The sequence below is a fragment of the Rhinoderma darwinii genome, chromosome 1 (genome assembly GCF_050947455.1).
Source record: "Rhinoderma darwinii isolate aRhiDar2 chromosome 1, aRhiDar2.hap1, whole genome shotgun sequence".
NCBI classification, from domain to species: domain Eukaryota; kingdom Metazoa; phylum Chordata; class Amphibia; order Anura; family Rhinodermatidae; genus Rhinoderma; species Rhinoderma darwinii.
The window spans coordinates 60797123-60812831 of record NC_134687.1 but is presented as its reverse complement, the minus strand read 5'-3'; the positions used below and the strand labels follow the sequence as shown (position 1 = coordinate 60812831).

At 46.2% G+C, this 15709-nt stretch overlaps 1 protein-coding gene across 2 annotated transcripts in view; it reads right to left on the bottom strand.

Moving 5' to 3' along the window:
• The window catches only part of DTHD1 (death domain containing 1), a 68638-nt gene that overhangs the window by 18256 nt on the left and 34673 nt on the right, over nucleotides 1-15709 (bottom strand). For both annotated transcript variants that reach the window (XM_075858984.1, XM_075858974.1), the window contains one exon: nucleotides 3960-4204. In XM_075858984.1, the coding sequence (XP_075715099.1) occupies nucleotides 3960-4204 (245 nt within the window). The remainder of the gene's footprint in view (nucleotides 1-3959; nucleotides 4205-15709) is intronic.

Genomic DNA, 15709 nt, shown 5'->3' with positions numbered 1-15709 from the left:
ATTATAGGGAAAAAAATCGTAGTTGGCATTATGTATTGGTGTAACTACAGATGTAGCAGCTATGAGGCTGAGGAAGCCCACTATGGTGCAGTAACATTGTTCCTTTTTGGAAGTTAAGTAAGGGTCCTCTTGCACGGTCCGACGTAGTCAGCTACGCTATTGTTTTCGTGAAAAAAACAAACTTTACGGAAGCTAAACAAACTGAAACAAACTGGAACGGAAGCATTACCGTTGAAATCAATGGTAATGCAAATGGAAGTGTTAGCTTGAACTGAACAGATGAATGGAACCCAAACACTGATTTGAACAGGTCCCGATAAACGTCTTTGAAAACATTACAGCTGACAGATTATTTTTAAAGGTTAGTTCCTTTCTGGTCATCAAAAGTCGAATATTAGGGAATTTTATATATAGATGTCCCTTAAATGACTATAAACATGATCTTTAAAAATAACCTGTAGTAAGGTTTGCAGCCACTAGATCTCTAGCATGTCGTTATGCAGCTGGTGATTAGTGTTTCAAATCTGCCCAGATCGAAACCGGATGTTTAAACAATAGTTAGTAAAATAATTTACAAGTTAATGAGATGAATCCGGGAGCAGCATAAGGCGCATTCGCACAGCGCACATAAAGCCGAGGACAATACGCTGCACATGCACAGAGATCAGGGCCGGCCTTAGGGATGTGCGACATGTGTGGGTGCGCAAGGGGCTGCAGCCTCTAATTTAAGCAAAAAATAAAGTGCTTTATTCAATCAAATGCAGACAAAGCTTGAGAATCAATCAATCAATCAATCAATCAATCAATCAATCAATCAATCAATGAAAGGTCCTAAGGCTGGACAGAAACGTCTCATCTCTGCATTTGATTGACTAAAGCAATTTATTTTTTACTTAAATTGGAGTGCTGCTGAATTTCTTCTTGATATATTATACAGTCCTTGGATCAGGATTATCTGCTGTGCACCCGTCACTATAATGGGATTTGCTACAGAGTGCTGCTGTCTTTCATTTATATATATATATATATATATATATATATATATATATATATATATATATATATATATATATATATATATATGTATATATATATATATATATATATATATATTTATATATATATATATATATACACTACCGTTCAAAAGTTTAGGGTCACTCAGAAATGTCCTTATTTTTGCAAGAAAAGCACAGTTTTTTTTCAATGAAGATAACATTAAATTAATCAGAAATACACTCTATACATTGTTAATGTGCTGCAAACGTCTGGTTTTTAATGCAATATCTACATAGGTGTATAGAGGCCCATTTCCAGCAACCATCACTCCAGTGTTCTAATGGTACATTGTGTTTGCTAACTGTGTTAGAAGGCTAATGGATGATTAGAAAACACTTGAAAACCCTTGTGCAATTATGTTAGCACCGCTGTAAACAGTTTTGCTGTTTAGAGGAGCTATAAAACTGACCATCCTTTAGGCTAGTTGAGAATCTGGAGCATTACATTTCTGGGTTCAATTAAACTCTCAAAATGGCTAGAAAAAGAGAGCTTTCATGTGAAACTCGACAGTCTATTCTTGTTCTTAGAAATGAAGGCTATTCCATGCGAGAAATTGCCAAGAAACTGAAGATTTCCTACAATGGTGTATACTACTCCCTTCAGAAGACAGCACACACACAGGCTCTAACCAGAGTAGAAAGAGAAGTGGGAGGCTCCGCTGCACAACTGAGCAACAAGACAAGTACATTAGAGTCTCTAGTTTGAGAAATAGACACCTCACAGGTCCTCAACTGGCATCTTCATTAAATAGTACCCGCAAAACGCCAGTGTCAACGTCTACAGTGAAGAGGCGACTCAGGGATGCTGGCCTTCAGGGCAGAGTGGCAAAGAAAAAGCCATATCTGAGACTGGCTAATAAAAGGAAAAGATTAATATGGGCAAAAGCACACAGACATTGGACAGAGGAAGATTGGAAAAAAGTGTTATGGACAGACGAATCGAAGTTTGAGGTGTTTAGATCACACAGAAGAACATTTGTGAGACGCAGAATAACTGAAAAGATGCTGGAAGAGTGCCTGACGCCATCTGTCAAGCATGGTGGAGGTAATGTGCTGGTCTGGGGTTGCTTTGGTGCTGGTAAAGTGGGAGATTTGTACAAGGTAAAAGGGATTTTGAATAAGGAAGGCTATCACTCCATTTTGCAACGCCATGCCATACCCTGTGGACAGAGCTTGATTGGAGCCAATTTCATCCTACAACAGGACAATGACCCAATGCACACCTCCAAATTATGCAAGACCTATTTAGGGAAGAAGCCGGCAGCTGGTATTCTATCTGTAATGGAGTGGCCAGCGCAGTCACCAGATCTCAACCCCATAGAGCTGTTGTGGGAGCAGCTTGTCCATATGGTACGCAAGAAGTGCCCATCAAGCCAATCCAACTTGTGGGAGGGGCTTCTGGAAGCATGGGGTGAAATTTCTCCCGATTACCTCAGCAAATTAACAGCTAGAGTGCCAAAGGTCTGCAATGCTGTAATTGCTGCAAATGGAGCATTCTTTGACGAAAGCACAGTTTGAAGGAGAAAATTATTATTTCAAATAAAAATCATTATTTCTAACCTTGTCAATGTCTTGACTATATTTTCTAGTCATTTTGCAACTCATTTGATAAATATAAGTGTGAGTTTTCATGGAAAACACAAAATTGTCTGGGTGACCCCAAATGTTTCAACGGTAGTGTGTATATACATATATATATATATATATATATATATGTGTATATATGTATACATGCTTCGTGTGTGTGCGTGCGTGTGTGTATGTATACATTCCTCGAGTCTGTGTGTGTATACATGCCTCGTGTGTGTGTGTGTGTGTGTGTGTGTGTGTGTGTGTGTGTGTGTGTGTGTGTGTGTGTGTGTGTGTGTGTATATTTGCCTGTATGTCTAAATATATCTTTATGTATATTATATATTTTGTTAATTTTTTATTTCTGGAGGGTAGCAATAGAAAGCCCCGCATATCCAACCTAAGGCCGGCCAGCCCGGACAGTGAAGCTAGGTGTACTTTCCTCCCCTTCATGTGTGCAATGTTCATGCGAACAATGCTGCCGCACTCCTCTCCTGGACTCTTTTCAGTATCTTGTAAGTTATTTTACAAACTATTGCCTAAATGAACAGTTTAAATCTGGGCAGGTTTGGACCACTAAGCCTCAACTGCATAACTACATGCTGGTGGTTCAGTGACTATAACCTAGTGAAAGGTTCGCCTTAAAGAACCCTGCCAATATCTTGTAAATTCGCCAGCAGAATACAGGCCACTGTAATGTCATCACAGGAGAAATTAAGTGTCACACAGTTTTTATTGACAGCAGAAAACAGGCCACTGTATAGGACAGTCTATTTTCTGTCTTTAACACATCAGACAAGGTTAGTAGCATAGTTATATGGGGTGCAGAGGTTGCAGTCTAATTTAGGCCTGTCTGAGGGGGGCAAAAAAGGTCCCTCCCACATAAGGGGACACCAGCACTAGAAACAGCAGCTAACAGTTACGGGGGCCCCAAGTACAACGTTTGCATTGTGGGCCTGGAGCTTTAGGCTACAAGGTTATAGTAATACTGCTTGTGTTTGCTAACTACCTGCTGGGAAGCCATTGCCCTGTATTATTGTAAGATTTCAAAGGGAGCGATTCTCATTATAGAAGTTTAGGGATGGTGCTGTATACTGTATTTAATTCTGTAATGCAAATGTTTGAGGTTCACCAAAGGTGAAGCTACATTTTAAGGTTCTCTTTAAAGGAAACAAAAGATACATAATATATTCTAATAATTAAATGAGCCTTTGTGAATAACATTAAAACTGCGACTAAAATGTGGTAAAGAATTCAGTGTTAAAGTTAACAAAAGTCCTAAAAGCAGCGACAACAAGTTCAGTATAAAATAAGAATAGAAAAAAACCTTACCGAATCTGATGTGTTCCCGTGGTTTTTGAAGCTGCAGCGCTTGCTGCCCTCTTATTTTCTGCATCATCTCCTGCCTTCTTTTTCTCCGGGTTCGGAGGGCATGGAAGGAAAAATGTGACAGGCTTGTGGAAAGCCTGAACTGATGGCTGTTTCACATGAATGAGAGGACTGCTAGACACGACTGGATGATATATATCATGTTTTGTTTTCAGTACAGAGATCAACGATGTATCTATTGGTTGAACCTACAAGAATAATCTAAAAGTTACAAATGGTTTTGAAATAGAAGAAACAGAAATGTGAGCATTTGACCAATACTGGTTTCGGATAAAAAAATTAAATTAATATTGGATTTCCAGTGGTAAAAATGAAGGCAAGATATGAATATATCTATTGAGAATTTTCCAGTGTTTAAGGCTAGGTAAACCTTAGGCATTTTTCTTTTAAATAAAAAGTCAGTCAGAGACACGCAGGACCCACTGACCCCTCAATCCGTCAGGTCCGCAGGACTGATGGATTCAGGTTATAGCGAAAGATACAGATGCTCTGTATAGAGAATACAGAGCAGCTGTATCTCAAAAAGTAAGAAGAATCTTCAAAAAACTATTAATAAAGTTGCACCAATCATACTGACTAACCTTTTTATTAAAAAAATAATAATTGCCATTCAAAGGTTTACATAGCCTTTAATGGGCATCAACAAATGGTGATAATTGCCAAAGAAAAGCCTCTCCCTATTTCCACAAACAACCTATAACTTAAAATGAGCCAAAATACATTACTCTCTGAATAAGCAACCAGGTTGTACTAAATATATCCTTGTAGATATTCCAATTGACAAGAGTATCATGGAACTCAATGGTTCAATGGTGACTTGACTTCATTCAAATAATAAAAAGATCAGTAAGGGCTCATGCACACGACCGATGTTTGTTTCCGAGTTCTGTCAGTTTTTTTTAATGGACAGAACTCGGATACACTAAAATCCATGCATTTAACAGGGCTCATGTACACTTCAATTTTTTTTAACTGATCCGTGTGTCAGTTCCGTTATTTTTAGAACATGCACTATTCATGTCAGTTTTCAGTGTTCCGAGTCTCCATTCAAGTCTATGGGTCAGTGGAAAAAATGGACGGCATCAGATGTTGTCCGTGTGCCGTCCGTTTTTCACTGATCAGTTAAGAGAAATGATGTAGTAAAGATATTTTTTAAAAAAAGTCAAAGCAGGAAATATCTCTAGTGCCTTGCAAAGCATTGTGGAACTAGGCCTGGAGATATTGCTGCACCACAGTCTGCTGCACAAGTTTGCTGAAATAGCCTGTTTGAGGTGGAAAAATTAATCACGCTGGTAAGAGATTGGCCAGTATTGTGGGACAGCCGTTCTGAAGTGTACCGTAATCGGTACCAAAAAGATGCTGCATGGGAGGTGGTCTGCAAGGAGATCTTCCCAAGCGAATGGTCCATAGGGAAAAAAACAGAACGTGAAACAATCTGTAAGTGCATGTACCTCTGTCTCTCCTGTGCCATGTAATATGAGTAAATTATTAAATGCAAATATTTTGTTCCAGTGAAACATGTAAAGGGCAGGTGGTACAGCAGCCGCGACCAATTCCGTAAGGAGCTGATCCATCAAGCCAAGAGGAGTGGAGATGCCCCACCTACCCGGAAGCCCTACCTGTTTACCGAGCAGTTGAGGTTTCTAAGCAGTGTCATGGACAAACAGGCTCAGCACGTGCACCGTATCATGCTACAGTGCGCTATGTGTGCACCATATTATGCTATAGTGCACTATGTGTGCACCGTATTATGCTATAGTGCACTATGTGTGCACCGTATTATGCCATAGTGCGATATGTGTGCACCGCATCATGCTATTGTAACGTCTATGGCCACGGCCCGTCGTTATGACTTACCCCTCGAAGGCCGTGGCCATGGACTTGTGTGTTCTCTGCAGCATCATCCCCCAGTGAGGTGCCGGCACTCACTTCCTTGTATCGAGACTGTCTCCCGGAGGGTGCGCGCACCCGCGCGTGCACGGTCTTAAAGGGCCAGTGCGCGCATAATTGCAGGAAGTCTGCAATCAAGCCCAGAATGCTACTGGACTATAAAAGGGGCTCTGCCCTCTTGTTCCTTGCCTGAGCATTGTTCTTTACCCAAAGTTTGTCTTGCAAATGGTCTCCTAGTGTCTTACAGTTCCCAAGTGTTCCCTGTTACTGTATCCTGTATCCTGTTTCCCATGCTATCCAGATCAAGTACCGTGCTGAGCTGTTGTCGTGTTGTGCTGCATTCCACGCCTGTTCTGCTATGCCACGCCTGAGGTCTACCCGTCGCCGGGTCACAGCCTAGCCTGCCTTCCTACTGTCCGACTTGCCACAGGTACCCTTTCTGGACTACAGACTCTGTACTATACCTGTTTGGGCAGCTGCCGTCCCGCTACGCGGAACAGCCCAGTGGGTCCACACCCCGCATCGTGACAGTACGCTCAGGTCCTGGATCCCACTGGTCAATTCAAGGGCATGTCACCCTCCCAAGCCATGCAGGCGGACCTGCAGGATCTTCAAGCAAGACAGGATCAACTTCATGTCGCAGTGGACTCCATGGCACAGCAGCTAGGGACACTAGCTGCTTCCCTTCCTGCCTCTATGCAAGCTCATCAGATCGAGCCTCCTGCTACACCTCCTGGCAGTTCCGGTTCGGATCCTCGGTTCTTGCTGTCATTACCTTATCGGTTCTATGGAGACGCAAGTACGTGCCGGGGGTTTCTGAATCAATGCTATATCCATTTTACTCTGCACGCCAGAGCATTTCCGACGGATGGAAACAAGATCGCCTTCATCGTGTCTCTGCTTGTCGGCAAGGCCCTGGCATGGGCAAACCCTATCTGGGAGCGTCAGGGACCCGAGACCCAAGACTTCCAGGGGTTTGTGCGGTTATTCCGGACAGTTTTCAAGGAGCCAGGACGAGTCTCATCGGCAGCCACTGCTATCTTTAACATTCGCCAGGAGGACACCTCCGTGGGCGAATACACCATCCAGTTCTGGACTTTGGCAGGAGAACAGTCCTGGAAAAATGAGGCCTTGGTGGAATCCTTTTGGCATGGTCTATCGCCCGAGATCAAGGATGAACTTGTTGCTCGAGATCTGCCACCTGCCTTGGACGACCTGATTCTGCTTGCCACTCGGGTGAACATAAGGTGCAGGGAGAGATCTCATGAGGTTCATTAGGAGAGATGGCTTCCTAGACTGGCGCCCAACTTCCAGCAACCCCTCTTGCCTCCTTTTACTGCTTTGCCCGAGGTTCCGATGCAAGTGGATCGGCTAAAATTTTCTGTCCAGGAGAAACAGCGCAGGCGCACCTCTGGACTCTGTTTATATTGCGGCCTCGCTGGCCATGTTGTGCGCCTGTGTTCTCAGAAGCCAAAAAACCCCAGCGCCTAGGTTTGGTTGGACAGACAACCCTGGGCGCTACTGCATTTAATCCAGAACTATCCTCCAAACTGTTCATTCCCGTAACCATCATTGCTGGTGAGAGACCCCATCTGGTCTCTGCCTACCTGGACTCTGGCTCTGCAGCCAATTTCATCTGCCAAGACCTTGTGGATCTTCTTCAGTTGCCAACTATCCTGCTGGAAAGGCCGTTGATCGTTGCCTCGGTGGATGGACTGCCATTGCCTTCTCCAGTTTTGTCTGTGACCAAACCATTAAGACTTCAAAAGAGTGGGAGCTCTTCATTCTGAGCTCATCTCCCTGTTTGTCCTGTCCAAGGCCGTCAACCCCGTGCTGCTGGGTTTGCCTCCGTTTGCACACTCCAGTCCTGGATTGGAACTCTGGAGAGGTTCTCCAGTGGGGTCGCAAGTGTCTCGACCGCTGTCTGGGTCATTTCCAGCCACCGCAGCCTCCTCCGCTTCAGTCACTGGCTGGGTTGCCTTCTTGTTACTCTATGTTCTCTGATGTCTTCAAAAAAGAAAGAAGCTGAGACCTTGCCGCCACATCGAGCATATGATTGCCTGATCGACTTGGTTCCTGAGTCGTCCCCTCCTCGCGGTAGAGTGTACCCTCTTTCCTTGCCGGAGACCCAGTCTATGTCTGTCTGCATTAAAGAGAATCTGGAGAGGGGCTTCTGTAAAGGATCTGCCAGGCACAGCTTCGGGGTTAACTCCCATAATTAATCAGTCAGCACCTGAATCTACATCCCTGAGACTGACTCCAGCTTACACCACTCAGGCTGGCAGGCTTAGGAGTGGGAGAGCCTATCGCAACCTGGCCAGACTCAGCTAGCTCCCGCCCTTGGTCTATTTAAGCCTGCCCTTCCTGTCCCTCGGTGCTTGTGATTCTTTTCGTGTGGTTTCCTGGACCAGCTACAGCTCCTTCTATTTTGATCCTGCTCCATACAGACGCTGGCTTACTGACTACTCTTCTGCTCTTCGTTTGGTACCTCGCACACTCCTGGCTTGACTCGGCTCGTTCACCACTCTGGTTGCCGTGGGCAACTGCCCCTTTCCCTTGCTTGTATTCCCTTGTATGTTTGTCGTGTTTGTCGTGCACTTACTGAGCGCAGGGACCGCCGCCCAGTTGTACCCCGTCATCTAGGGCGGGTCGTTGCAAGTAGGCAGGGACAGAGTGGCGGGTAGACTAGGGCTCACTTGTCCGTTTCCCTACCCCCCGTCATTACAGCTTCATTCGTAAATCCTCATCCCCGGCCGGAGCCGGGTTTTTCTTTGTCAAGAAGAAGGATGGATCCCTCCGACCCTGCATTGACTACTGAGGCCTCAACCAGATCATGGTGAAGAACAGGTACCCATTGCCCTTGATTTCTGAACTGTTTGATCGCATACGGTGGGCAATTTTTTTTTCTAAACTGGACCTGCGGGGGGCCTAAAATCTCATCCAGATTCGTCAAGTTTACGAGTGGAAGACTGCTTTTAATACTCGTGATGGGCACTATGAATACCTAGTTATGCCCATCCGCCTGTGTAACGCCCCGGCAGTGTTTCAAGAATTTGTCAATTAAATTTTTCGTGATCTCCTTTATGTTTGTGTTGTGGTGTATCTCGATGACATTTTGATTTTTTTCCCCAAATCCAGTAACCCATCAGAGTCATGTCCGCCAGGTGTTGTTTCTTTTAAGAGAGAACCATCTTTATGCCAAGCTGGAGCAGTGTGTGTTTGAAAAAAAAGTATCTTCCCTTTCTGGGCTATATCATCTCCGATCAGGGTCTCAAGATGGACCCTGAGAAGGTAAAGTCTGTCCTGGAGTGGCCACGCCCCCAAGGCTTAAGGGCCATACAACGTTTCCTGGGATTCACCAACTTCTACCGGCTGTTCATTTCCAACTTCTCATCTTTGACAGCTCCCATCTCCACCTTCACTAAAAAGGGTATGAATGCCAAAGTGTAGACTCTGGAGGCAGAAGACGCATTTGAATCCTTAAAAAAAGCCTTCACGTCAGCCTCTATTCTTCACCACCCTGATGTATCCCTACAGTTTTCGAGGTGGACGCTTCCTCTGTTGGTGCTGGTAAACTGTTGTTTCAGAAAGGTTCGAAGGTTCGAAGGGCAAGACTGTGGTGTGTGGCTACTATTCCAAGCTTTTTTCTTCTGCAGAGCGCAACTACTTTATTGGGGATCGGGTGTTACTGGCCATCAAGCTGGCCCTGCAGTAGTGGAGACACCTACTGGAAGGCGCAGTTTATCCTATCCTGGTCTTCATGAATCACAAGAACCTGACCTACCTACAGACGGCCCAGCGTTTGAATCCTCGTCAAGCCAGGTGGTCATAGTTCTTTGCTCGGTTCTGGTTCGAACTTCACTAACGACCTGCCGACAAGAATGTGAGGGCCGATGCCTTGTCTAGGTAATTTGAAACAGAGGACACTGTGGAGTCCCCACAGAATTTTATTGGTCGTTCCTGCATCTTCTCTGTGAACCATCTGAAGGTTAGAGACATTCCTCCGGCAGGGACTTTTGTGCGTCTGGCAGATAGAGGAAGAATCCTTTGCTGGGGTCATAGTTCCAGGCTGGCAGGTCACGCGGGGGGCTCGGAAGACCCAAGATCTAATCGCCCGCCAGTTTTAGTGGTCCACGCTGCCCAAAGATGTCATGGACTTTGTCTCCTCATGTACGGTATGCGCAGCAAATAAAGTTGCCCACTTCTGACCAGCTGGTTTGCTTCGACCACTGCTAGTGCCCTTTGCTCCCAGGCAGCATGTTGCAATGGACTTTGTCACGGATCTCCCTCTCTCTACTGGTTGCAGTGTGATCTGGGTGGTGGTGGATTGATTTTCTATAATGGCTCATTTTGTTCCCTTGACTGGTCTGCCTTCTGCTGCGCAATAGTCCGAACTCTTCATTCAACACATCTTCCGTCTACACGGCTTGCCCCTGCATATTGTCTCGGACCGAGGGGTCCAGTTCACCTCAAAATTTTGGAGAGCACTCTGCGGTCTCCTCTGTGTAAAGTTGGAATTCTCTTCGGCCTATCATCCCCAATCCAATGGGCAACTCGAGAGGGTTAACCAGATTATGGAGAATTATCTGCGTCACTTCCAGGTACGAAGGTATGGTTGTCTTCAAAGAATATCTGGCTGAGGGTGCCGTCCAGCAGATTTTCCCCTAGGTTTCTCGGACCCTTTGAAATCCTGCTACAGATTAACCCGGTGCCATACAAGCTGCGGCTGCCTCCTACCCTCAAGATCCCTAACTCCTTCCATGTCTCCTTGCCGAAGCGCATTGTCCTGAACCGCTACTCCAGGACTCGTAGGTCCGCAGTGGCCCCTGGCGGCTCGTCAGATACTTTTGAAGTAAGGGAGATTCTGACCACCAAGAAGGTGGGAGGAAGGACGTTTTATTTAGTGGATTGGAGTGGGTTCGGTCCAGAGGAGAGGTCTTGGGAGCCAGAGGAAAACATTGATGCCCCTGTCCTCATGAGGAAGTTTCTTTCCCGCTCTGGTCCCAAGAAGAGGGGGCGTAAGAGGGGGGATACTGTAACGTCTATGGCCACAGCCCGTCGTTCCGACTTACCCCTCGACGGCCGTGGCCGTGGACTTGTGTGTTCTCTGCAGCGTCGTCCCCCAGTGAGGCGTCGGCACTCACTTCCTGGTATCGAGACTGTCTCCCGGAGGGCGTACGCACCCGCGCGTGCACGGTCTTAAAGGGCCAGTGCGCGTATAATTGCAGGAAGTCTGCAATCAAGCCCAGAATGCTACTGGACTATAAAAGGGGCTCTGCCCTCTTTTTCTTTGCCTGAGTGTTGTTCGTTACCCAAATTTTGTCTTGCAAATGGTCTCCTAGTGTCTTCTAGTTCCCAAGTGTTCCCTGTTCCTGTATCCTGTTTCCCGTGCTATCCAGATCAAGTACCGTGCTGAGCTGTTGTCGTGTTGTGCTGCATTCCACGCCTGTTCTGCTACGCCACGCCTGACGTCAACCCGCCGCCTGGTCACAGCCTAGCCTGATTTGCTAGTGTTCAAGTTGCCACAGGTACCCTTTCTGGACTATAGACTCTGTACTATACCTGTTTGGTCAGCTGCCGTCCCGCTATGCGGTACGGCCCTGTGGGTCCGCACCCCGCATCTTGACAGCTATAGTGTGCTATGTGTGCATCATATCTTGCTATAGTGCGCTATGTGTGCACCGTATCATGCTAAGGTGTATTAATTTCCATTTTTGATCTTTTTTTAAATAGCACAGCAGACAACTTGGCTCGACAACAGGAGCAGCAAGAGGACAGTGATGAGATACAAATTGTCCATACCCCATCTCCTGCCAGCACTCAGTCAGCTGAGTCACAGAGGGACCCTACTCCTGCCATAGGGACTACTGGCATACACCTCCAGCGTCCACCAATCAGAGGTGCAGGGGAAGAGTGGCAGAACCGGAACATGGCTCGGATTGATGCCGAATCCTGGGGTTCTTATGAGAGTGCCAGAAGCCTGAGGATGCAGAGGAATGCTTCCTTAAAAGCCTTACTCCCCATCTTAGGCAAGTTGACCCTGAGTACCTGTTGGCTACTAAAAAGGCCTTACTTACAGTCCTGGAGGCTACAAAATCTCCCAAAGACTCTAGGGAGTTTTTTAGGGGTTTAAACAAGTTGGCAGAGTCAGGTGTCTCTGGTACCCATTCGCCACCTGCCCCATATCCTGCTCCACAGCACCATCAATTTAGGCCAATGGCCTATGAAAGCTCACCTCTCCTATATACACAGGACAAGCCAGCTCACAGGCCAGATTATTTTTGCCCTCCTCCCACTGGGCCTTCTTAGCCTAGCCAGCAGTTTGGGCCAGATCGAGGAGAGGGAGGCACTGCTGCTCCTCCCCCTGGGCCTTCTTACCCCAGCAAGCAAACTATTTGGCCAGATCGTGTTTAGGGGTCATCAGCTAGTCCAGGTGTGCCAACAATGCACCAGTTTGAGTAGTATTTTTTTTTTTTACATTTGAAAATTTGATAATTAGCACCATATTGGTGCAATGTTATTTGTTTTTAGCACCATGTTAGTGCATATGAGTACTTTTAGCAGCCGAAAAAAGAAAATAAGGGTGATTTTTAAAAAGCTAAAAAAAATATATTTAGCATGGTGTCATTTATGGTTTGGGAGTTGGGGGTGGATAAACAACATTCCGGATATAGGAGCAGGTTCAAAACATTTAACACGCAACTATGCACCATCTCTGGAGCGTCCTGGCGATACAGCCTGAAATAAAATAATTAAAATATTAATAAAATATACACAGACAATTAAGGTGGTATTCATTTTTATTATTTTGGATAAAACCTTCTTTTAATGTGGTATTAGTTTAATTTTTGCCTAAATACAACAGGTTAAAGACCTATTTATGTTAAACAAAAGAGGTTTAAATAATTTTCAAGTTTTTGTAAAAAAAATAGTGGATTAAAAATAAAAACTACAAATGTAAAAGAAAAAGTATTTTGGCAAAAATATGTAAGTTCACAACCCTCATCAAGGGTCCTCATTGTCTTGCGAGTCCCTACTCTATGTAACAATAAATAAACAATTAACTAACTAACTCTGAAAAAACAGAAGCAAGTGCCCTGAGACAGAAAAAAAATTATAGACCTGTGCGACCATAGTCCTACTGCCAGGGAACCGCTCCCTCAAGGGGCAAACAAAATAGTCTGCATATACTTCCCGGTGAGCAATTCCAGCAGAACCATGTCTTCCGTACATCGTCTGGTTTTCATTGACTGTCGAGACGGTCCCTTGTTCTATGTTCCCGTCCAAACTTGCATCATAAATCCTGTAGAAATTATGTAGAATGAGACAAGCTTGAATCACCAGGTTTACATTGTCCGGATCCATCTGGATGGAAGACATAAAAATCCTCCATTTGTTAGCCAGAATCCCGAAGGCGCGCTCCACATACCGATGGGCCCTGGTAAGTCGGTAATTAAAAATGCGCCTCCGGTAATCCAAACCACGCCTCGGGTATGGGCGCATCACGTGGAGTGGACAGACCGAAGCCCTCATTAGCAACTACAACAAAGGGTGCTGGTGTTCCAGATGATCCGGGCAGTAGGCGGGGCTCAGGGAGGGCAAGCTGGTTGTCAAGAAGCCGCTGCCCCATTCTGGAAGCCCTAAAGATGTGAGCATCCGCAGTGCTTCCATAGGCCCCAATGTCCACAATTACAAACCGGTATGAACTGTCACCGAAGCCAACAGTACCACCAAGAAAAACTGTTTGTAATTATAGAATCAAGAGCTGGAGTGCGGCGGCTTCTTGACACGGATATGCTTTCCATCCAGTGCCCCGATGCAATTGTGAAACTGTGCATGGTCCATAAACCCGTCGCCGATACACAGCCAGTCTTCAGCCGTGGGCACAGGTATCAACATCTCCTTAAGTATGTTCGATATAAGATCACAAGTCCACCAGACTATTTTTCCTATGGCACTGGTCCCCAACAGAAATTCAAAGGGGAGTGAGGAAAAAGTATTTTCAGTTGCCAGGAATCTGGAAATGCTAAAAAAAAATAGAACATGTAATGGCAGGGGGGTAGGGAAACAGACAGTGAGCCCTAATCTACCCACCACTCAGTCCCTGCCTACTTGCAACGACCCGCCCTAGGCGACGGGGTACAACTGGGCAACGGTCCCTACGCTCAGTAGGTGCATGACAGACAAACAGACAAGGGGACACAAGCAAAGGGAAATGGGGCAGTTGCCCACGGCAACACCGTGAGCAACAAGAGAGGTGAACGAGCCGAGTCAAACCAGGAATGTACGAGGTACCAAATGCAGAGCAGGAGAGTAGTCAGTAAGCCGGGGTCAGGATGAAGCAAGGTCAAATAGCTAGGAGCTGCAGCAAGGCCAGGAAACCACACGAGAAGAATCACAAGCAAAGGAGGAACAGGAAAGGCAGGTATAAATAGACAGAGGGCGGGAGCTAGCTCCGTCTGGCCAGGCTGCGATAGGCTCTCCCACTCCTAAGCCTGCCATCCTGAGTGGTGGAAGATGGAGTCAGTCTCAGAGACATAGAACCAGGTGCAGACTGATTACCCATGGGCGTATAGACAGAAGTTGTGCCTGGCAGATCCTTTACAGAACTGTCATATTCCTCCCTGGTGACAGGGTGGGATGGGGCACAGGGCAATTTACTGTAGTTCTAGCTGTACCAGGGTGACAGGGTGTGATAGAACAAAGGGCCATTCACACTTTTGCTAGCCTTATCAGGGTGACATGGTACTGCTAGCTGTATCAGGAGCACATGGGGTACAGGGGTAGTGTGTGTGCTTACTTCAAGGTGATAATGAGCCGTTCTTCAGGTGATATGCAGAATCCCATATTGGTGTTCTGGTAGGTGAGACCAGGACGCAGAGCCTCCAACAACCGGTCGAGTGTACGGACAGTCATCCGACAAAGGGAGTGAAACTTCTCCTGGTGCTGATGAAGGTCATTGTACAGGGTATGGAAGTGTCACTTGCAGGCCCGCTGAGAGACAATGGGATTGACGCAGCACCTCCTCCTCTTCCTCGTTGGTTCTTCTAGCATGTCAGATTGCTTTCCAAGGGCCGAGAGAGAAGCCAGGCCAAGAATAAATCTTCCGCAGATGATGAGCACATGTTGCAAGATAAAATATGGGTAATGACAGGGGGGTAGGGAAACAGACAGTGAGCCCTAATCTACCCACCACTCAGTCCCTGCCTACTTGCAACGACCCGCCCTAGGCGACGGGATACAACTGGGCGACAGTCCCTACACTCAGTAGGTGCACGACAGAAAAACAGACAAGGGGACACAAGCAAGGGAAATGGGGCAGTTGCCCACGGCAACACCGTGAGCAACAAGAGAAGTGAACGAGCCGAGTCAAACCAGGAGTGTACGAGGTACCTAACGCAGAGCAGGAGAGTAGTCAGTAAGCCAGGGTCAGTATGAAACAAGGTCAAATAGCTAGAAGCTGCAGCAAGGCCAGGAAACCACACGAGAAGAATCACAAGCAAAGGAGGAACAGGAAAGGCAGGTATAAATAGACAGAGGGCGGGAGCTAGCTCCGTCTGGCCAGGCTGCGATAGGCTCTCCCACTCGTAAGCCCGCCATCCTGAGTGGTGGAAGATGGAGTCATAGAACCAGGTGCAGACTGATTACCCAACAGAAGTTGTGCCTGGCAGATCCTTTACAATATGCCAATAAATGCGAGAAACCAAGAGCAAGGAAGCAGAGGTATTTAATAATGCTCTGTATGTTGTAAAAGCCAGAGAAAATGGCATCTGGCACACCATGTGACTTTCCTGTGGGTGTTT